Source organism: Lepisma saccharinum, chromosome 13 (assembly GCF_977018435.1).
Source record: "Lepisma saccharinum chromosome 13, izLepSacc3.1, whole genome shotgun sequence".
Classification (NCBI taxonomy): domain Eukaryota; kingdom Metazoa; phylum Arthropoda; class Insecta; order Zygentoma; family Lepismatidae; genus Lepisma; species Lepisma saccharinum.
The window spans coordinates 60,911,253-60,936,582 of NC_139241.1; the positions used below are offsets into that span (position 1 = coordinate 60,911,253).

The 25,330-nt window shown below is 37.2% G+C and overlaps 1 protein-coding gene across 4 annotated transcripts in view; it reads right to left on the bottom strand.

Annotated features, from left to right (window-relative positions):
- The window catches only part of AdamTS-A (ADAM metallopeptidase with thrombospondin type 1 motif A), a 553,824-nt gene that overhangs the window by 22,108 nt on the left and 506,386 nt on the right, over positions 1–25,330 (bottom strand). For 3 of the 4 annotated variants that reach the window (XM_083134293.1, XM_083134294.1, XM_083134292.1), the window contains 4 exons: positions 10,329–10,505; positions 3,390–3,581; positions 1,712–1,850; positions 182–368 (listed from right to left, as the gene is read on the bottom strand). In XM_083134293.1, coding sequence (XP_082990419.1) covers positions 182–368; positions 1,712–1,850; positions 3,390–3,581; positions 10,329–10,505 — 695 coding nt within the window. The remainder of the gene's footprint in view (positions 1–181; positions 369–1,711; positions 1,851–3,389; positions 3,582–10,328; positions 10,506–25,330) is intronic. The other variant, XM_083134295.1, reaches the window with a different exon arrangement.

The window sequence follows — 25,330 nt, forward strand, 5'->3', positions numbered from 1 at the left end:
AAAGCATAGCTGCAGCTACCAGCTGTTTGCAGCAGCACTCACAGCTTTTCTCCACCCACCTCTTTTCTCCTCCTTTCTCTACTATTGTGTGCGACCTTGCTCTACAGATTCATGATACAGAGTGAGGATTTTCCAGGATTTCTGGGCAAGTGAAAAAACTGAATAAGAATGAGCCTGTTACCTTCTGTCATAAATCTCTGAGTAGTTCTCCCGCTCTCCTTCTGGCAGTGTTAAGTACTCTTTGGGTGAGGTAGTATTCATATCATGGCAGTATATGGAGACATTCTTCCCGGCTAGCTGGAGGATGTACTCCTTGTTTTCGTGAACGAGCAGCCTCTCCTGAACGTCATTGCAGCTGAAGTAGCCACCTGAAAGCATCCAGCAGGCAATAAGAACGTGGAAATGTCAGTGAAAAATACAGGTTTGACCACGACATGAACCGGTGCCTGGCTTAACATGACATTGCTCTACTATCTGAACAATTGAGCCAGTCCTGGTTTTGCCCAATTTTCACTGTTGCTTTTTTACCTGTCTTTCAGTGATACCACAATGGATCTGTTCCCATTGAAACCATGACATCATGACATTGGCAATATTCAGCATGGTAACAGTAAAAATACTGGTTGTAAAATAAAATATGTTTGTTATCTCATGAATATCTTGTATTTCTTTTATCATACATCGCTTTTCTGCTTATTTAAGATGTTAATTTCGATGATGAGGATGAATAATGATTAGGTGAATGAAATTGATAAAAGTATGTGTCAGCTTGAACCTGGGAATTCTGGATGGGAGGTTGTGAGGAAACCAAAGTGGCTTTTAAAAATATCCCTAGTTATTTTACAGTGTTACAGAAACACCACCTTCTCCCATCATATTGACGAGATGGAATAAAGTTATGAAATTCAAACTAATTACAAGGAGACAGAGCTTCAAAGCCACATTTGATAGGGCATTCATTGATTGAAGGTTTGATTGATTTGCTTCATTTTACTTTGCTTTTTGTGCCACTTTTGGCTAATTTGTGAAGATGGGGATGAGCGATGGATGATATGATGAAATTGATGAATGGACACTCACAAACATCCATGTCCAGGCCAGGATTCGAACCCAGGACCCCTGGCATCGTAGTTCAATGTGCTAACCACTCCGCCACTGGGGCCAGCATTCATTACATGAGAACAGTACAATATTGTACTGTATTAAACTTGTGAAAATTATATAAATATGTCTTCTATGACCAAAACTGTGGTGCACGGAATAATTTGGACAGCCAACATGAAACCAGGTATGTTTTCACTATGTGAAACACTGAATGTGTATCAGCAGTATTTGTCAGGCAAGAAAATAACTTCCTGATCACGGCAAATCCATAACATAATTGTGGTCTCACTTTCGTCTACTACAGAATAAACAAGGTGGTTACAGAAGTGAAAGCTTTGGGCACAGTCAAGGGAGAGGGGGCGAGAGGTGCTGTGGGTTGGTGACTCATTGTATACACAAGATTATATTCTCCTCTTGGTCCACATTGAATTGGCATAGCAACAGCTTTACGACCTACAACTAAGAAATCTACTCTTGAACTGCGCTTTAGACACGGGATACAATTGTTTGTTGCTTTTCCTCATCAAAAACCAGGGTGCGTACTATATACGCCCATGCATTATACACACGTCAACATGGCAATTTTCAGTCACAGTTTATCACTTACATCTCTTCTGGTTGCATTTCCTCTTCCTGGATGGTTTGAATTCTTTGGGGCAGTTGTTCCGGGGAGCTTTCTTCCCGCCTTTGTGGTAACAATACAGATGTCGCCTCTGTCTTCCTTTCTTCCCACATGACTGCGAGCACTGGAAATTAAACAAAGAAAACAGTTATTTTCAATCCTACTCCAAAGTATATCATCAGGCTTTCTCTACGGTGAATAAGGATTTTCTTGGAATATTGGCCAAGTTGGAAAGTTGTCTAAAATTATGAGAATTAATGTCAGTCTTATATTCAGGAACCCAGAGTGACATTATTAGTGTGTTGCTCGAGGCTTTTTTTGCTTGATCGTTTAATAGTTCGCATGGATGATGCTAGATGGCTTACGGAATCGACTGTTTCTTTGCTCGAGCGGGCAAAAGATCGGTGTATGCTCAAAGCCCATTAGTACATGAATAACCGTAATTTGTCTGTGGTAGTGGGCCTTCAAATATGCTTCGTGAAGTGAAAGACGCAGTGAAATTGAATCTAAAGTGAACATAGTCATCATCTTCAAGTTAAAATGTATTTTAGTCTATCTTACCAATACATAGCAATATATGAAAATGAATAGATGATTATGGGCTGAAACTACCAGGATGAATTTTACACACACATATATATTTGTACGATTATTGTCACATTGAAATGATATTTGATACTCTATATATTCGAGAGGATCACACTCTAGTGTGGGAGATTCGATCGAGTTTGAGCGAGCAAAACATAGTGGTAATGCCGTCAATTTCAAGGAGTTCAATTCCCATTGGAGGAACAGTAGTGGAGTCTCAATTTAAACTGTAGGTCCAATCAGAGTTTAGATTTTGGCCTATCTGAGCATGGCCTATCTGAGCATAAAGTGGACTAAAATTGGCTTTATTAGTGCTGAGCCGGTACCACTTTGAACCAACACCCATAATGACGCCGATACCTTTGCCGATTCTCAGATACTGATGCTTGAAAATTGTTAACAATGAAATAGTTGTTCAAAATATTGATTAATATTAGTGCGAAAATATTTAATTCCAATTAGAAGCATACATTTTTCTGAGTTTTGCTTGAAAATATCTAAGAATTACATCATAATATTGTAATCACACAATACAGTTTTCCATGCAATATTGGTGCAAAATAAATGGAAACTTACAATTCTTGCATAATTTCGAGGATAATTAGACTTCGTGAAAGTGTCACGTGGCATCTTTGCGAAGCCTGTCAAAGACCAAAAGGCCAGAAAAGTATCAGTCAATAAAATCCAACCGTTACTTTCCAATTCTGATACCACTGGCCAATATTATGAGAAAATCTCTCAATCATTAAAAAATTAAAACATTTGTCATAGGCAGTTTCAGACCCAAGTGACAAGTGGCATGATATTAGTGACAAGGGCCCCTTCAATATGAAAAAAAAATTACCGCATGGTATTGAGAACATTCCACACTCCGAGTGACATGCAAGTGACACATGCAGTGTGTCATGTCACTCTAGTACAAAGGGTTGCACTTATTTCTGAAGGTTCATTTCCAAATGGCATGTGTTGCTTGTCACCTATTTTTGTCGCTTCAGTCTGAAAGCTGCCTTAAAGACAAGACAGAATGATGATAATCTAACTCGTACACCATATTTATGCTTAAGACTGTACTTACATCTTTCCAAGGCCCTGCTTTCCAATAATAAGCAGCATTGCACTCTCCAAGGTTGCAGGGCTGTATTTCCGATGGGCGTTCAGTGATGTTGCATCCTCGGGATACCGGCTCAGGGTCTATCCAGCCATATCGGTTTACCCTGTGGCACGTCACCTTCCGGTGCTGAACCCCACTGCCACAGGTGTGAGAGCACTGGAATGGAAGAGTGAGAAGTGATTGGCATTTTGCATCAGTGAATGCTCAAAGTGGAATGTTCACTAAGTGTGGGGGAAGCAAAGTGATTACAGTGATCTTTGGTGGAAGTGGAAGAATTTCTCCCAAAAGCAGAAGTAACCCTTGTGTAATGGTCATAGCCATCATCATCATCCTCCTCAGTGACAACAGCCATTTGAGGGCAAAGGCATGTCAATAGCCTTTTCAATGGATGGCGTGTGTTCAGCACATCAAATTTCATTGCCACCTCCCCCTCCCCTCGTGAAATGCCTAAGGTAATAAACTAAAGTACATTATATGTAAGTGGTGCTTAAGTTGAATAATTTTGCTTTCCAAATTAAAGCTACAGTTTCTCATACTAAATAGAAGATATTTCAATCCACAAATCGAAATATTTCATTTCTAATCCAAGTTTGTATAAATGTAGGTTACAAACCTACCATATCTTGAAATCAAGAAGGCATTTCCTATTTCGATTGATTAACAACCAAACTGTGTATAACTATGCTCTGAATTCCATTCTTAAGTATAGACACTTGATGTATAATTATGTCCACTAACATGATTCAAAATTTATTCATGGACTTATGATAATTTGTAAAATTATGTACCTTATAATCATGGGCATCCAGAAGGGGGGAGGGCAAGGGGGCCATGCTCCCCCCCCCTGAAAAATGAAAGTCAACCAAAAATTATATATTACACACATATTTTCATTTCAGCCACAATAATGTGTGTTAATTATTGCACGAACATGATAAATTCAAATTTAAGCAATGCTTTTTGAGGGATGAACACTATTATTGGGGAAAATATGCCATGTTGCCCCCCCCCCCCCCCCCCCGTGGAAAAAAAATACTTTCCTTACCCCTAACTGAAAAAATCCTGTGGACGTCCATGATTATAATGTTGTGTCTTGTATTCACTCGACTAATTTATTGGTTGATATGTTGAGTAAATACAAAACACGCTACTGTAAGGTATGTTGTTTAAATTTCAAATTTTATAGTGAAGTTGGTAACACAGATGATTGTGAAGAACTTATGATAACATATGTTGTAATATCTTAGTATTTGCCAGCTTTTTCTTTTAATAATTGAGAGAGATGTGCAATGACCACTACACAAGGAGTATCGTTGAGAATTTTTAAGCAGTACATCAGAGGCCTTCTTTTGTATATATTTTAAAAGCACTGATTTTGATTTGTTTATTACAAACTCTTATTACTGGAATATTTCTTCTGTTGCTTTCCCACACACAGCACAGAAAATTTCACATTAAATCACAAAGAAGTTATTAACATGAAGAACTACACACAACAAAGAAAAAAGGCAAAACATGCTCCACAATTCTACTTCCGTTCTCTCCTAACCATCACGCAAATTAATAGTTAGTAAGAAATGGATGCTTTTTGAGAATGCCCCTTTGTTAAAACACAGTTCTGAAACAAAACAGAGAAAAAGACAAAAACACCCTGAAAATGGAAAACAAAAAAGAACACACAGGACAAAAGAAAGTTAACATGGACAAACTAAAGCTGTAAAACAAATGAAGAAAGAATTAGGCTCAAACAAGGCAGTGGAAACAAAGACAAAAGACACATTTAGAGGCCACAACAAGACAACACACAAGAACACAATAGACAACCTAGAAAAAAGATAGAAAAACAAGCATTAAACCACAGTCATACCAATGCTACAATGTATAAAAATGAAAAATTGTAATATTACTAATTATACTAATGAAATATGTGCAAATTACAAACTACCAACCTTCTGAAAACACTGGCTCCAAAGCTCTTAATCTCTATGGACATATGTGAACTAAAATAAAATTTAGCCATAAAATGTGTATGAAGGATGGGAAATTTAATAAATCCCCTAAGGTATTGATGTATCTACTTATTAGTAACATTGTTGTTGAATTTGTTGTTTTAAGTCCACTTTATGCACAGAGATTAATTGGGACTGGACCTACAGTTTTAAAGTGGGATCCGAACCACTGTGCCATGTACCTCCACCAGGTATCGAACCCAGGACAGCTTGATTACAAGGCAACAGCATTACTATTATGCCATCGGGGAGGCCTTTGCCAAAATTTATATTGTGTACAAGTGTATTGAGTACATGTACCCTGGTTTGGTACAGCAACTTTGTAACTACTTTGAGAATATGGGAAGAAAAAACGTCAACATTACAAAAAAAATATATCTTTATATTCTTCTCTAGCTGTGAATGTTCTGGGTATAAGTTAAACTATATTGTATAGTTGCAGTATAGTTATAAATTAAAATTCAGTTTTGTGTTTGTAAAGTTCAGTGAAAGGAAAGGAATAATTACTTTCCATATCTTTCAGTTAAGTGTGATTACAGATGAGGTAGTAATAGCTATACTGCCCTATCTGTAATAGTAATGTGATATCTGGCTGATATAGCTTTCCAAAAATAAAAAAAGGCTGAAATATGGTCACTGAATAAGAACCTGGGAGACACTGCTTTCATCTTCTACAAGATCAAAACTAAACTGTGCTTAAAAATATTTGGAGAAAGAAGTTGTCCAAAACAATTATTCTACAAGAAATGTAATTGTTGATTTGGAACTTGTGCATGCTATTTCATTGAAGCCTCATATCAATCCAATTAGATAAAAAAAAAGAACAAAAATGAATGGTTCAACAAAACTTGAGAGGTAGATTCATTCTAATTTCAATGTGTTTACGTGGGTAAAAATACAATCGGAAATTAACTGGTACAACACTGGACACAGTATTATTGATTTGCAAGCATGAAATTATAACCTAAGAGGAACATTCTAGTAATATATATTTCCAGGTGTCAATTTGTATTAAATACTAAAAGTAAAGTACAGTGAATAAGGTATCTATGTTGTTGAATGTCCATCTGCACTAACTTTTCAGGAGAGCTGATTGAAGTTGGACGGATATGGATTTTGAATACACTACAAGATTTTTACAAACATTTTATTACTGTTGATAATTCACACCACTTGACAAGCAGATATATTGCCTCGGAACATGACGCATTAACATGTACGGATGATAATATCATCAACTCATGTCCAAGAAACAGTGGAGATACGACAAAGCAGCATTCTGTCAGCGAAATATTGGTTCTATAGAGGAACCCAACTTAAGAGTTCAGTATGGGCTGTTATGGGCATTTACTTTTGTTGCCACCCCCCCCCCCCCAAATAACAGTGTTTCTGTCAGAAAGGAAAATGCTTAACATTCGAAGAGTAAAAAATAAATATGCAATAAGCAGAGGGAATGTAAGGTTTTGAAATTCTACACCTTCTTTTACAGGTCAGACCATGGAATAGAAGACTTATTCTTTTCTTGTGTTTACATGATTTGGGGAGCTAAAAATAACAGCCCTCCGAATGTTGCTGCAAACACGTGTTGGTCTGTTGGGAAGAGGGAAGGGGGGATGGGGGGAATGTCCAGGCAAAAGTTTGTCAATAGACTTCCATTCTTCCGTCCCGTGGGGTCAAGTGGTTTATTGTGTGCGCGCTTTCTTGTTTTGGGTAGTCCTTCAAGGAGTTCATTATTAGCTCTCTATTATTATTGTACAACAGCAAAATGGCAAGTGAAAGTGTTATTAAGTGAAAAAGTGGCCAGTGTCTTAAAAGTAAAGAGAGACAAATAGTAATAAATATTTTTGATTATTTAAAGCAGAAAAATCCTGGCAAAAGTGTTAGTTGGATTGTGAGTGAAACCACTGAAGCGACTGGAATTTCATGTAAAACTGTTTACAATATTCGCAGCGAAGCGGTTCAAGGAATTCTTACAACACCAAACAAAAGGAGACAGAGGAGAAAAATGCCACATAACAGCAGGTATGTAAAATACAATGACTTTGTTCGAAGCGCTGTGCGGCGGAAAGTCCACGAGTTCTTTTTAAAAAATTGTCCTCCAACCCTTCAATCTGTGCTGCGATCAGTAAATGCTGACCCTTCGTTGCCAAATTTTAAGAGGACAACATTTATTCGTTTGTTGAAAGAACTTGATTTTGTGTATGAAAAAAGAGGAAGCAAAGCAATGCTTATTGAAAGGGAAGATTTTGTCTCTATGGATCACAAATATCTGCATCAAATTAGAAAATTTAGGGCCGAAAACAGGTACATTGTATACACGGACGATTCATGGGTTAATGCTGGTGCTACTGTGCAAAAAGAGTGGAGGGACAAGACAATAAAGACTGCACAACAAGCCTTTCTTTGCAGCCTTTCCAGTGGTTTGCGAGCACCTATAGGTTGGGGGGTGAGATTTGCTTTGGTGGATGCCGGTAACGAACATTGTTTTGTTCCAAATGAGAAACAGTTTTTTGTGTGCTGGAAAAACACCACCGACAAACACGATGAAATGGACGGTGAGACCTACGAAAAGTATATTCGGGACCAGATATTTCCAAATCTCCCTCCACGGTCCGTCATCGTTCTGGACAATGTATCGTACCACAGCCGTAAGAAAGAACAGCTGCCCACCAAATCATGGAGGAAGGATGACATGCGAAAATGGCTGCAGATGCACAACATGACTTATGAAGATGAAATGCTTAAAAGAGATCTGTTGGACATCATAAATATTCACAGGTGCAAGTACGATATGTACAAAATAGACGAAATAGCAAAAGGCCACACAATTCTGCAGTTACCCCCCTATCACTGCAAGTTGGAACCCCATAGAACTTATCTGCGCGAGTTCAAGAAACAGCACATTTAAAATAAAAGACATAGAGCGACTGATTTGTGAAGGTTTCGATGAAGTGACAAGTGAACTGTGGAAAAAGTATGTGGAGCATGTAAGAAGAATTGAAAGTGAAATGTGGGATGCAGATGAACTTCAAGATGACATCGAACCCATAATTATACAGCTAAACGAGGATTCTTCGGATGAAGAGATGACCACCGGTGACGATCCCTCAGGCAGTGGTGGCCAAATGGACGGTGTTGCACCTTTGGAATAAGAATTTAGTAGCATTGTAAGTACATAAATCATTATAATTATTTTGCTATTCCCTATTATTTTCTCCTTTTTTTTTTTTTTAAAGGGAGGTTTCTTTGTTTTACTGATGTGTCGTTGAATTTGCGCTCTTGTATTATACAGTAACCGTGGACCAAGGCCCATACACAGGATTTTTTGAGAAGGGGGTAATTGAAAAAATGTGGAAAATTGAAAATTGGTTTATTTTACTTAGCTTTCTTGCAGGGTGCGAAATCTTTGAAGACTGGGGAGAGATCTTAATTTACGCACACACACACACTATTATTATTATATTCATATTTATTATGTTACATACAGAAGTAAATTACCAAACATTATACATAAAGGAATTAATTTGTTACTTTTATATATTTCAAATATTTAAAAAGTTGAAAAGTAGGAAACTAACTGGTTAAAATGCCAGATTGCAAAATGTAGTTGAAATGGTTTTATTATGTTTAAGTTCTGCTTTCTCTGAACATAATCAATTAATATTCCATTCTTATATTTATCTTGCATTGTTGTTTTACTTTTATTGCTTACAGTGGTGGCGATTATGGGATCTGGGGGGGGGGGCATTGCCCCCACACTATGGATGGCTACTTAATGTTACGCCTAGTCTACCAAGAGAAAGTAAACTGTATTCCGCAAATTAGTGATATTTTAAAATTTCCTTCAATACTCATTTACCAGTACCACCGAATGGCCATTATAATTCTATGTTTAGAAAATAATATATTTATAAATTAAATGATACATATTATCAAAGATTCTTGTAATCTTCGAGGGGGGCATGGCTTCCATTCCCCCCCCTTGCGTACGGGCCTGCGTGCACCACTAACTTTTGTGTTGGCATGTACTACAGCAGACGCTCAACGGAACAGTCTTCTGCTGCGCACCATCCGGCAACGCTGTCGTCATAAGCCCCATACTGAACTCTTAAGTTTGACTCGCCAATTGTAGCCATTTCTACTTGTTACCATTATTGTGTCAAGAATTCAAAAACTAAATTTCAAAGTGTTGTGAAGCAAATACACACTGTAGCTAATGTGAAACATTTGGTGCTGTAAAGAAATGCAAAATTAACAACTTTGATACCTTATTTAAACATTGCAATATGTAATTATAGTGGAAACCTGATTTTTTTTCTGCAGTTCATGATCCAAATAAAGTAGTTATAAATATTTACTTTAAATTTTGCATTTTCTTGTATTTTAAGTTCTCATTTTGTTCCCTTGAAAAAATAATGGAGGTTCCACTGTATTTAATAGAAATAAACAATGCTTCCCCCCAAAGTTACATAAATATTTCCATATTTCTATTATAAATATTCTGAGGGAGTTTGTGTTGCCAATTCATATATACAAGATATGAATGAAGTGTATGAAATTGAAAGGACTGCTAGATGAAAGAGCTTCAAATTTACCCTTAACTTACAAGAAAACAGTACAACAAATGCTGTTTTAAACATCAATGACATGCCCTCTTAAGTGTTATCAATACAAGGTTCAATATTACCCTAAGAAAAATTGGTTTCTTCATGTTTGTAATAGTTCAATGAGATCAAAAATACTACTCTCGAACTACTTCTTTCTCCAACAATTTAAGCCACCCCAATGCTAATCTACGTTCTATACACTACTTCTAGGCTACCAGGAAAAAAAAGAAGAAAAAATCCAAATTAAGTGTCAGAGCAAGAGAAAGCACTGGCTCTGAATATTCTACCTCCGACCAGGCATCCTCTACCCACATATAGGGGCAAGGGGTTCTGTTACAGCCCCTCATGGCCCTGGGCTTTTCATGAATATCGCACAGGCTGTCGTCGACTTCTTCTTCTGGCTTTGTCTCCTCGATGCAAGTGACCGTCCGGTACCTGAACCCTTTGCCGCATGTCTTTGTGCACTGGAAATACAGAGGCCAAATGCTCATAATACACAGACATGGAAGAAGGCTTTCAACATTCTATTACATAAATAATTTATCCTGATAGGTGGCATTAGGATCTGCAGATGAGAGCTGAAACCATCAATTAATTAATTGGAAAGTCACAAAATAATACAATAAATGCTACTTTTCAAAGTGGTTCTATATTTTTCTTGCCATTTTCGTTCTAGTCATGTAAGGTTAAGCATGCACGCATGCGTGTAATTCATCTGGACAGCTGGGGGACCAGGACGAAACATTGCAACTAAAATAAAGAACCACTTTAAAAGTAACATTTTCTTATTACTTTGTAATATACAATAATGGTTATGCAAACTTGCATGAAGAAGAATAATAGGAAATATGCTCAACACATCAACAGCAACATTTACGACAAATATCATGAAATAAAACAAAAAAAAGCCTCTTGATAAGGAAAATATTAAAAAGTACTTACAAGTGATTCTCTTTCTGAAATACAAAATTTTTGGGCCCCATTTCTACGGCCTTTTCAGACTTTCCAAGTCCTTTTAACAGAGGCATATTCTGGGCACATGCGATGCATGCGTCAATTGTGGGAAAAGAATTATTACTTTCTTTCACTTCAGATCCAAGAAATGTAATATAAACTTAGTTGAGCACACTCATGTAAAATAAATACTTCTCCTATATGAAGAAATTAGAATGTAGAAATGCTTATTAATCCTGTCGAATAGACCGCATCAGTTAAGGAAGATTATAACATGGGCAAGCGCTGCTCGCATGCTTCTTCCCCCTCACAATGTGTGAATATTGCATTGGCTGCATGCGGTGAGGTGACAGCTACAGAGAAGAGTATGCTTATTGTTTCGTTGAACAAAGAGGTGGCAGGTACAGTGGAATGCACATTTAGTTTAAAGTTTGGTTTATTTTTATTTCTGGGCCTCTTTCAAAGTTCCACATGGCTTAGTGCAGTATTTTACCGAAATATTTTTAAAAAATGACAGAAAATGAAACAGAGGGTGTGATACAGGATTATTATTATTACTTGACTTTGTAAAGCTAAAGAATGAGTTGATTGCTCTCTATTCTTCCCCAGATTTTGAAAATAAACCTGTACATGAACTAGTACCATATATGAACATGAACAATATTCATAACATTGTGAGTGAAACTTACAAGTTGGCTACACTCATTTTGTCAATACCAGCTTCAACTGCATCAGTGTAACGAACAATCTTTTTCAGCATTAAGAAGAATTAATAATTATATCAGAGCAACCCAATCACAAGAAAGATTAAGTGCGCTTTGGTATATTATCCATTGAAAAAGAGCTGCTTCCGAAAATTAAAGCATTGCCCTCATTTTACGAAGATGTTATAAGGGAATTTACCACTCACAACAGAAGAGCAGAATTTACATTTAAATTATTTTAATTAAGTCTGGTCTTTTGTTCCTGAATATCTGATTGTAATTTAGGCCTCTACTATAATGTTATTTGCATAAGCCAAACAAACCTAAATTGTGAATCTCCAATGTAAATATAAACTGTTTATAAATATCAAGTGATTTTATAATTTTATGAAGACTTCCACATCAGACATCAAACCTGGCGTTATGCAATATTTAGTAATGTTAATGTGCAAATCGTCAACTACTGAATACGTATAATGCTATCCCCCATTCCATTATATACGTATGTGTTTTAAAAAATTTGTGTACAGCATGCCCTTTATGAAAATCCAGAATATGCCACTGCCTTTTAACCAATGTTGTGAGTCGCTTTAATCACTTTAAATGTCTTTGAAAACCTATAGAAGGCCTTGGAAATGGGACCAAACGTCGTATTTTGGAAAAGAACCATCTGAAGGTACTTTTTGGTATTTTTCTTATTGTGAAACAATGGTTATGTGACAGATTTCAGAAAGTGGAAGATAAAAATTCCTGGATTTCCATTAAAATTCATCACAACCTCATCAAGAAGAAAGTAAAATATACAATCCTGGCCATTGTCCTGGGTATGAAGGTACTCACATGTGAAGTATCTCCATGTGCTTTATTATTATTACTTTTTCACCCATGCGAATCATTTATTTAAATATTCCATTGCAGGCTAATGTTAACTAGGTAAAATGTAAAGTTTCTATAAACACCATAAAGTTACATTGAAAACTAATTTTACTGTGTATCAATGATGAATGCGGTAACACAGACAAGTACGAAGTCTCTCAAATATACACAGTGATCAAAGGTTCATTATAGGTAAGGTGAACCCAATGCCAAGAGATCCTTCTGCAAAGTAAGGATAATTGAGATATAAAAATGAACTTGAAAACAAAAAGAAACAGAACATCAGAAGGGATTATGCAAACTGGGTTTCATTTGGCCACAACAGGAATATAGGAAAAAAATTCTGTGGCATTGAGTCTCTGGCAACACATATTTCCTGTTCTAAGCCAGTGATGGGGTCAGAAATAAATTATGCTAAGCTAAATATGGATATGAGCTGGTAGGGGCATGCTGAGTATGGTGCTGACCACATCACTGTCACTATGTTAGAGACCGAGAATGTGTGGAGCCCTACCTTCCCATGTGCCTTCATGGCACAATGCAGTGTACAGGGGATGGCTTTTATCCAAAGAAAATATGCCCTCTGCCTCTCCACGAATTGTTTTCTGGCACAATCACTTATCAGCAACTTCCTGGTTGTGTTGAGTTTGTTGCAGATGCAGCACTCCACAACCTTTAATGGTTCAATGAAGTTGCAAAAGCTGTGTGATGCTAGCCTTTGGGTTTGATGATGCCAGAGAGCGAGTTGAGTAAGATACAGAAGGAAAATACTGTAAAAATACTGCCCTTCCACTACGTCATCTTGGCTTAACAAGAAAGCTAAACAAATTAACAGAACGAGCAGGAGAAAGTCCATCACATTCAGTTGGGAACTGTTTGCAGAATACGAACGAAGGCTTTCACAAAGCGTTAGCAAAATATCTGAAACATCCATTTGGCAAACAGGGAACAGGAATTTGCAAGTCATATCTCCGCCCTCTAATTGCATGGCCAATTAGAAGCTCACCACTAATAGGCTTCCATTGTTTCACCTTCCATTCTCTCTGTGAATGGGTGTCTGTCTTCCTCTTGTCTGCCTCGCCTGACCAGTGGGAGGGGGAGGGGAGAGTCATTCAACTTGGCACCAGCTGTCAACAGCTATTCACAAGGCTCAAGATAAGCATGTGTGGGTGGGAATGCTCGCAAAAAAAGAAAGGAAGAAAAAGAGAGTGCTCTCATCATGAGAAGAATCAACTGTGATGACGTCATCAGTGTATTCAACTTTTGTTTGTGCTTAGGAGATCTTCCAGCTTGCTGCTTGTCTGTGAGGAACTCTGGTTTCTGATGTAAGGTAAGCATTTGACTTTTACTATTTCCTATCAATATTACTGTTATTGTTATGTTAGTGGTGGTAGTAGGTTTCACTTTAAAAATGTTTTGAAGTGCAAGCTGTGTTTTTTTTTTTAACAATACCACCTTCTTGTCTTGTGATTAAGAAGGCCTCAGGTTTGATTCCAAGTACGGGAACGTAGTAGTTCAGATCTTGCATTAAACTGTAGGTCCAGTCCCAATTAGTCTAGCTGCACACAAAGTCAACTGAAAACAAAACTTGCCTAACTTTTCCCTGCAGTTTCTTTTCTTCTCTTATGATATGCTTGATTGGAGGCTAACAAGACCTTGTCTGGTTGGCTGATTTGATTAAGTGGAAGGAAAAGTGCAAGTGAAAGGCAGCAACTGTGGCCTTTGTTAAAGGCATTGTCACAGCATTTGTCTGAAATTTCCGAGGGGAAACTGTGGAATCTCAGTCAGGTTGGCTAGCAGTGGTATTTCAACCTGCAACATCCTGAACACAAGTGCATCATTTAACACTTCTCTCAAGAAATTTCATGGGACTGGAACGACAACTATTTGTGTTTTCTCTTCTCTTGACTGCAAGCACTATTACATAATGCTAATCTTAAATATCACCTGCAGTCCCACCAGCAATGTGAAATCACAGAGCTCCTAACCTGTTTGAGTCCCCCTAAAATTAAAATAAGTCTAAATGAATTCATGTATGTGCTTTCTTTCATATCGGATAACTTAGAAGCCAATATGGGTGAATATATACCTATTTTCTCTTCCCCCCCACCCTAGAGAAGATCCCAAACATCTTCAAGGGTGCTTCAAAACAGCACTTCAGATATACGTAAGAAACATTTAACCTTTTGAGTCCCAAGGCCATTTTCACATGTAATCCCCTTGGTCTCAAGCAGATTTTGAGCAAAATGCAGAGTTTCAATTAAATGAGTGTAGATTGGAGGCTAATTGCTGTAGAGAAATGAGTGATATACCGTTGTACGCGAAATGAACCAGAGATTCAGACTATATGAAATTTATGCAAATTCGGCACATATGTGGTGGGGGGAGGGGGCTAAATCTCAAAATTCCAAAATTTCGGGGAAAAAATGGGACCCCCCCCCCCAAGAAAAAAGCACATGACAGTGTCGACATGCACATGGAAATGATCGCTGACATGTAAGGAACACAAAAATATTTGCATTATTATCATATGACTAATGTAACGTGAGTTGTACCCCCAAAAGGAATGGTTGGCACGCCACTGATTCAAGCTTCAAAATGCAGCGTTACCTTGAAATGACTTTAGCTCGGAGACTATTTGCCCTGGAGATATGAACGATATACCATTGTATGCAGAATGAATCACAGATTCAGATGATATATAATTTATGCACATTTGGCGTACATATGGAGGGGAAAAGGGGGGAAATCCCCTGAAAAATACTTTTTTTTAAAAAAATGTGGTTTCTCACCCCCCCCCCCCGAAAAAAAGGATATGAAAAGTTCAAAATGCACATAGAAATTATCGCTGGCATGTAAGAAACAGAAAAATATTTGCATCATTGTCATATGACCAATGTAACGTGAGTTGTACCCCTGAAACGAAAGGCTTGTACGCCACTGTCTCAAGCTTCAGAATTGAGCGAAATGCAGAGTTACATTGAAATGACTATAGTTCAGAAACTAAATGCCCTAGAGATATGAAAGATATACCCTTGTACGCAGAATGAATCACAGATTCAGACGATATATAATTTTTGCACATTTGGTGTACCTGTGTTGCAACTTGTGGAACACTTGTGCTCAAAAACAAAGGTTTCCTTCAGCGTGCCTCGAAATTCCATTCTCACAACGCTGATTCAACAACCAGTCTTCCCCCTCCCCCACCCCACCCCCTGCTTGCGCCCCCACGGAAAACTTTCATTTTGATATAGAATTCTGATAAACAAGCTTCCTTCGAATGCAGTTACCAGGCGCGAGTGAAAAGCATTGCTTTAGAACAACAAAGCCCATCTTCCTTTGTCGGCAAAAATTTTCCCTTGAAAAGGGACGCAAAAGAGAAGTCCCTTTTCACACCTTTTCCCCTTCATTTTCATGAAGAAAAAAAAAGGTGCAAGAAACATTTCTGTTAAATACATGTGTTAGGAACAATATATATATAAAAAAATTGAAATTCTAGCCAAAAATAGAAAAGTTATAACGTAAAAAACTACAACCTTGACACAGCATCTCGATCGAGATGCTTGGGACCGCGAGGGTTACATTTGGGTATCTTGACCGAGATGCTTTGGACCCAAAAGGTTAAAACTTAACTTTTTAACTAAATACTTTTTTTTTTGAAGAGTCATTTCTAAACTGCGCAATTAAAAAAAAACAGTTTTGATTCAGTACCATAACCCATCAAATCTGATCTTATTTGGAAGATTTATCAATACATTTTACCATAAATGTGTTGATAAATTTACTTTTGTTGAGTTCTTTGTTTAAAATCCACTTTATGCACAGAAAGGCTAAATCAGGACTGGGCCTACAGTTTAAATTGGGATCTGAACCACTATGTGCCTCCACCATGTTAAAAGTTGTGTGAGATCACATGTTTATGTGTGTGTTCATGGCTGCATACCTTCTTGGTTATATTTTACTCAGATTACAGGGGGTTTCTTGGTTTTCACAAACAATCTTTCTTATCAGACACTGTTCCATGTCTCAAAGTGACTAATGTATTTCCTCATTTCTTAATATGCAAGTTCGTTGTACGTGGCACTACATATAAAGTAGGGCTCAGGCAATCCTGATGCGATGTATAAGTATGGACCAATACCAGTGGTATCAGTATCAGAAAATAATTGTTTGGATTTTATTTACAAACAGTGGATGATACTTTTCTGGCATTTGGGACCTTCAAAGGGTCCACAAAAAATGCTACCAAACAGTTTCACAGTCTAATTATCACAGAAATTATGCAAAATTTAACGTTTCAATTTATATTGCATTCATTGAGTTTTGAGTTTCGTTTTAAGTCCACTTTTATGCACAGATAGGCTAATTGGGACTGGACCTACAGTTTAAAGTGACATCTGAACCACTAGGTGCCTCCACCGGGTATTGAACACCTTGCTTACAAGGCAAAGGCAATACCACAATGCCACATATGAGGCCCTTATTTCACATTAATAGTGTGTGGAAAAACTGTTCTTTGTGATTACATAAGAGGTATTTTAATATTCTTATGTAATTCATGAATATTTTGAAACAAAACTGATAAATTGATGCTTATAATTGGAGTGCAATACTCACACCTTAATATCAATTGAAATTTTCAACAACTTTTAATTGCTATAATTTTCAAGCATCAATGAAAGTATCAGTTCAGTAGTTTAAACATTACATTATCTTTCAAAATTCCTCTTTATATTATTTGTGTTACATGACTTCCAATTCTTCTGTGTGAAATTTCTTGAAACATCGTGCACATTTGGTACACTCCTTTGAACTGCACAGCTTTACCTTGAAACAGGCCAGGAATTAATCAATTAAGAGACCTGGAGCTAACGACAGTGCAATCTCCCATCCTGCACAAATGAGCACACACACACAAATGCTCTTGATAAAAATATTTAGTGGTTCCGCAAACAATAACAACATAATTTACAAGCAAGGAGAATAAGAGGGAATTCCTTCTGCATAATGATTCCACCTTTCTGGCTTCATACTTTTGAGGTATGCTATGCTTACAAATATTCTGGTCCTTCGAGAGAAGTTGCTAGTAATTTTGTCTTCACTGGAAATTTTCACTGACTTTTACGAGCACTCTAAAAGCAAGTACTCTCACTATGAAGTCCAAATCAGAAATAAGTGGTCTTGCAAAGCAAATATGAAAAGCACAATCTTAGTAAAGAAAAAAATTAATTTAAAAGTTCATACACACACACCTTGGGCCGGTTGTATAAACATCACTAACTGGAGATCAGATTTGATCTACGATCCGTGAATGAACCAAGTTCAAGCTTCTATCATGTTGTATAAAGCTAACTGTCGATTTGTCTATCTTAGATCAAATCCTGATCTTGGGTCAAAGAAATACGTTTGGTAACGTGGCAAATCCAGACATGTCGCTAGTGTGCCTGTGATGTTGCCAATTGTCCAACACTGAACAGCAAACATTTTAAAGTCAGTTTCGGAAAATGCATGTATTTAATATTTGAATAAAGAATAAATCTGAGGTACTGGACGTACTAAATATTCGAACATGTTGCAAATTTAGTAAAATCACGTAAATTAGATACTAAATGGCCATTTATTGCTTGTGAGAGTTCCACGTGGATGATTTGTCATTGACAACGAAAGCAACTATCGGTTCTCGGTTGCAAAGGGGAGAAAGTATGCTTGCATAACTGGATTTCTTTTTTTTAAAAAAAATCTATATAACAACTTTCTTATACTCTGATTTGGAGCCATTGTTCATTTGAGATGTTTATAATTTTATTTTGTGATTACATGATAACTTGTTACAGGTGGACCATTAGTTCCTGTTAGTAGTATACGTAATTTTTATTGCACTTAATTGAATAACCTACATTGTGACTTGTGAAATATAAAATGTGTTTTTTCGTTTTCCCGAATGGAAAGAAATATTGAAACAACAAAGTCGTTATCCTCTCTGATGTAAATTATGCCCAAAACAAATAATATTCGAAATAAAATAGGACATGTGTTATTTATATATCAGGAGGAGAGAAAGCTTTACCAACTAACGTGCTCGGTTCATAAAGTAGTAGATATATACACTACAGCCAATGTTACATGCTCTGTTCCATTCTGCGGACAAAATTGAATTGCAATGACACTTGGCTGGATGCAGTAAAGCGAAATTATAATATTTTTAACGTCCGTGAACCTGGACCCCTCTTCATCCCAATGCAAATTTTACAATGGCATTAACAAGAAAACGTAAGCGGGTCATATTTTCTGCTTGTATCAATCAACACTTGATTGTTCTTAAGTTACCATTCTCTGATCGTGAAATCAAACAATATACTCTTGCAGTCATTTAAGGCAAATTTCAAGAATAAAATACATGGTATTTCAAACAGTAAATAACAATGACACACGATATATGGAAAGAAAGAAAAATGTAAGAAATATTTATCATTGTTCACCTCGTTGTGCATGCTTCTTCTTTATTATTATGGAAACAGGATTTTATGAACTGATTCTCCCATCTTGCCGCATACGTTCACTTGCAACACATTTTACAAGCAAATATTCGTTAGTTCAGCCATGTTACAACAGCTGAACTACGGTCAATGTCTGCTGATCGGAGAAAAATTGCAGGGACTTAATCTCAGTTCAACTTTTATGCAACACAAAATCAGACTTCAGCGTGACTGCAGATCAATTTTTCTGGCTAATCGAGGATCAACAAATTTTCTGGCTAATTGAGGATCAACAAATTTTCTGGCTAATTGAGGATCAACAAATTTTCTGGCTAATTGAGGATCAACTGCTTTATACAATCGAGCCCTTATCTTTGTAAAGGAACTGCAAGCAACAAACAAGCTGAGATCTCAATTACATATTGTATTGTGTACTTTCTGTGCATAGATTATGTAATAAATGTGTCATTGCTTAATATAAATCACGAAATATCTTCGAAACGTAAGGGAATGTGTATCGAGCAAGCAAAAAAGGAAAAAAATGTAAAAGTAAATTACAGGCCCCTCTTAAATTTAATGGTGAGTTATTGTTTCTGTTTTAGAAATAAATAAATTTATGAAAATTTTGGTTGCTTCGTTCCCAATACATCCATTACTATAAGAGACACGCACCTCAAGTTTATACCACCACAAAAAAGCATGGTTTGTTGTTATTGATACATACAATGTAGTGTATTGTCTGCTGCAATTGGTTTCAATTTATGAACCACTTCACTAAATCAGGATTCAGTCTCGGTCTGTCCATTCTTGGTAATAATCACCCTTCCCTTTCTTTGCACGGAACAATAAACATGAGTCTTCAACACAGCCATCACTGCCGCCAGTAGGTGAAACAATGAGCCTCCCTCTTTCCAGTCGGTTGTTTCAGCCCTTCAATGAAACCTTGGCGGTGGTTTGGCATGGTGGTATCCTCCCACGCTTTCTTCAATGTACGCCCAGTGTTGACGCACATCTCCTTCAAATAATAAACATATTTCTTCTCACAACATATATATTTTAATACCGCAGAGATTCTTGTAGCCAAACAACAAACAATTTCCTCATTCTAAACTCAAACCCCAAATCATTCAACACCCGAGACCAAGACACAGTCCATGTGCACATTGATGGCAAATTACTCTCACTTGGCTGCAACAGTTAAAAGTTCATTGTGGTGATGATAAATCTCATGCACTTTCTTCCGAATCAGTCGCTCAGAGAAATCATTAAATGCCACCATTCTTGAACTGCAAGGTGCCTCTTCTTGTGTTGTGTTTTCATATTACACTTTGAAAACAAAAAACAAACAAAAAAACTCTTCATCCCATAAATGGTATGTTCACCGATACCTGTCAGCTCCGTCGTTATTTTCATTACCTCCCATCCTGTTTTATTTCAATCATCTTGCTGTGAGGAGGAATACACATTTAAAACAACTTTCTTGACTTTGAAGAGCTGTTCCCTTTGGATGATGCCCAAAATGGCAAAACTGCACGTTGAACAGGAGACCTCGATTCAGCTATTCTCACTGCTGTATAGCACGATTAGCAATAAATTACGATAAACAGAGTATGAATAGTGGGGTGTGCAACACTGGTATCACTGATTGAGCTTAAATCTTTCTTCCGTACAATAGACTACCCAGTTAGCGAATCTGCAGTTCCAAGTTCGTCTGCTCAGTGATTGCAACCGATCAAGTCCATACCTGCTAATGTATGTATTATTTTGTCTATACAGGGTGTCCCATGTAACTTGACAAATCGAAATATCCAAGAAATATACAGCGAACGAAAAAATGTTCCATATGAAAGTATAATAGTATTGTGGGGGTAAGTCACCTACGCTACAATGAACCCACCCTGCCACCCCCAGGGGGGTGGGGCAGGGGGAAACTTTGAAATGTTAAAAGGGAACCCTTATATTTTATTGCAGATTCAAATTCGACGTCTGAAAATGCGTAGGTTTTGTCAATCACATTTTGTTCCATTCGTGATAAATAAATGGCACCGTCCGTTTGCCTCTCACCCTTGGGTGCTTGTTTTGGGTTTGTCCCCTCTCCTCTCACCATCGGGGTGCTAGATGCAACTATTCCATGCAATGCTCGAAATGATGTCCTCGAACTTCCATGCATTTGTTGATCCGTTGTTCAGATGATTGAACACAACGCAGAAGTGTATCTGCATCAATGTGTGCGCAAGCATTTCTTATTCGTTCTATCATGTTTGAGCGGGTTGTTGACACATCTTGATAAACACGTTCTTTCAGATATCCCCACAAAAAGAAATCCCGCGATGTAAGGTCTGGCAATCTGGCAGGCCAATGCACCAAACCGCCTCTACCAATCCAACGACCATTGTACATGTTGTTTAATTCCTCCCGTGTTACTATTGCATTATGTGCTGGACAACCGTCATGTTGGAACCACATGCTGTCGCAGTGTAAGGTTTATGTCATCAAGCAATATCAGTAACTCCTCATGGAAAAACGTTCGATATTTGTGTGCCCGTCCAAAGAACCAATCAGTTTGTCGCCTATGATTCCACATCACACGTTAACCGACCAAGGACGTTGACATTCAACTTCACACAACCAATGTGGGTCTCCCACACTCCAATAATGCATATTGTGATGATTAACCTGACCTTGGTTTGTGAAGGTTGACTCGTCGGAGAAAAGTACACTATGAAAGAACTGCTGGTCGACTAGTATTTGTTCGCATGCCCATTCTCCAAACCATTCGATTGTGAAAATTGTCGCCATGAAGTTCCTGATGCATAGACATGTGATAGGGATGAAGTTCGTGACGTTTCAATATTCTCCAAACACTATTGCGAGAAATTCCTAACTGCGATAATATTACTCGCGTACTTGCCTGGGGATTATGAGGCACCGCTAGGATTTCAATTTGATTATGCTCTCCAGTGGCAGTTGCTCTACGAACCCTTTTTTTAGGTTGTACACTTTCTTCGGCACAAAACTGTTTGACAACTCGAACAAACAAAGAACGCGATCGTAGCCTGTCAGGAAAACGTTCCTCATAAAGGGTCACAGAATTTGTGTTCTTTCTGCATTCACCATAAACAAGGATCATTTCAATATTTTCTTCTATGGATAGATAATCCATGATGCTGAATACCTCACTTAACTGTGTCGTTCGACTCTTTGCGGTCACGCTGCACTGACCATACAATCACTTACTACTGAGAGCGCGAGCACAATACTTCTAGGCCACAGTATCCCTCCTTGCACACTTGTCAGCCACTGCATTTGTGAGACACAACCAACACGTTGTGCTTACGGCTCCATCTATCTATCACATATGGAACAAAATGTGGGTGACAAAACCTACGCATTTTCAGACGTCGAATTTGAATCTGCAATAAAATATAAGGGTTCCCTTTTAACATTTCAAAGTTTCCCCCTGCCCCAACCCCCTGGGGGTGGCAGGGTGGGTTCATTGTAGCGTAGGTGACTTACCCCCACAATACTATTATACTTTCATATGGAACATTTTTTCGTTCGCTGTATATTTCTTGCAATATTTCAATTTGTCGAGTTACATGGGACACACTGTATATTCCAAATTAAATAACCGTTTTGTTGCAAGTATACAGTTATTTCGGGATGGAACCCATCTCAGCGGAACTATATTGTGTGCACATTTGGGTCTATATATGCGAGAAGTTGAAGCAAACTTGACCTGTTGTACTACTTATGGGACAAAACATCCCACTTTATTGCTCTTTTAGCACTTCATGTAAGTGCAAGAGGGGGAGAATCTTATTTGAAAGAACTTCAGCCAATATGGTAGACAATCACAACAGAAATGTGACTGAATCAGCAATGCCAATGACAATGCTGCTCTAATCTATAGGCCATGCATCATATCCAATTGAACGATGCAAATTTTTTCTGTATAGGGGAAAGGGAGTCATGTGGTTCACATATGATATGTACTAGTATATCATTCCATGAATATGTACATAATAATTATGAATACTGATGACTCATATTCTATCAATCTGATATAGAATTCCAATGGTTCATTCACATCCTCGATAACTGCACGTTACCAGATGAACTATACTTTGGAATGCCAAAGAAGCTGCATATTAAGACTTTAAATAAAATACAGAATGGAGATTATATGTTTATGTCCACAAAAATTATAACAAAATCACACAATATTGTAGTAAATTGGAAGATATTCATAGATAGATCGGTAAAATTATCGCTCATTTTACCAATAAACCGATATGCCTATATCAGTTGATACTGATAGAGTTCCAATTCATCTGTCCCATCCCCACTTCTAAATAACTGAATTTTTTTAATTACCTGGCAGAAATATTGGCAGTTTTTCGACACGTAACTTTTCAATAATGGATAAGAACACAAAAAGGCTACTCAGTGCTGGCAACTTCCGAATAACAGACAGCATGACAAAAACTATGAAAATTCTTGGAATTCAAAAGGTAACAAGTGTCAACTGTCACACAGTAGTTGCAATGATTCAGTGAAACCAAACACTTTTATGTATTTATCATCGTTTGAGACTATTTGAGACTACCAGTGTTGTTATAGAAATGCATACTATTTCTATCTGGTGAAGTGCATGGCACATGATGATGGCACAAAAATACAAAAAATGAAATTATCAATGACTATGAAAAAGAGGAACTTGATATTTGAGACATGGCCATGCTGCTCGAAAAATGCAGTTCAGTGACATTTTGAGAACCAAAAATTTCATCCTAAAATTGTAGATGGAAAATGAAATTATGCTGCTATCTGTCTTGCAAAGTGGCAATTCACCTTTGAAATCTTGTTTCATGATTGCACAAAAAGTCTGATTGTTTCAAAGCATCTAGTTCAATAAGAGAACATTTTATCAGATTTTACGTAAGATTTCAAATGGATGTACAATTTCAATTTTTGTTTGTATACTTAGAAGAACAACAAAAGTTTTATGTTCATCAAATTAAAATGCTTAGTTATTTCACCTTATGTGCAGATTTTATTGATAAAACTTTTAAACATATTATTGCACAAATGTAGTTTTTATACCATCCTAAACTTTTTTATAAACAGTGTAGACTTCTCAGTGCTGAATAGGCTTGCCAAAGGGGGCTTTAAAAAAAAAAAAGTGGATATTCCTTTATCTTCTTGTAACTGTTCTTTCTGGGAAGAAGATTCTGAATTTTCAGTTCCTAAAAGAGCGATACTCCATTTATAAAAAAAAAAATAGATTGTCTACGGTCAATACTTGATGCCCTACGATTTTGTCTGTACTTTACTGCATGTTTGAAAATTAATTGATTGCTTTGGTTTACTTTACTTAGCTTTTCTGTAACGTTTAGCTAATCATGAAGATGAGTACGAGTGCTGATGAGAGGCATGCATATTTAGTTTTTTAAGGAAACACGAAATGTGAACTCCCACACTATAATGTTCATTTGCAAAATCATGGAAAATGATTAATTCTACTGTAAATATTTGAGAAGTAAAAATGGCCTCCTCTACACAGGAATAAATTGAATACTCTGATAACTACATAAATGTACTATTAGAAGGGAAATTCAATTTTTTTTTATTAAAGGGCGAGGTTTAGCCTGTGGCTGTTCCCCCACCTGCTTGCTTTGTGTAACAAGTGTAGTTTTCAAATCAAATTTAGGGTTATATATACCATTTTAACCTCCAAATGCCATTTTAAATAAAGTTTTTGACCCCAAATGATGATCTCCCACCTTGGCAGATGGGAGTGAGGCCAGCAGTCGGAAATAGGGTCTGCCCTCGCGGGTTGTTGCACCACAAGGTTATTTTAGTGACGATATAATGACCACTGATGAAGGGACACTCACAAAGAACACACATGCCCAGGATGGGATTCAAATCCAAGATCCCTGTCATCGTAGCATGCTGTGCTAACCACTCTGACATGGAAGTAGTCACATGTTTGAAAATATGTGCACGAAAACTTCCTGGTAGTAGAAGCTTAAATCCACAGAGAGTTCGGTAAGTTCTCACAAAAAGCAATGTGCTCTAGTTACCACTACTTTGTTACACTAAAAGGACATTTAACTGTACAAGTACAGAGTGACTCAAAACTCCTCGAACTATTAATTTCAAAATTCTTTCCATGAATATAGTGACGCACAAATTCTTTCACATATTTTTACATTCGAACTCATGATTACGTACAACCAAATTACTTTTACAAACGATGTTGAAAATGTCAAT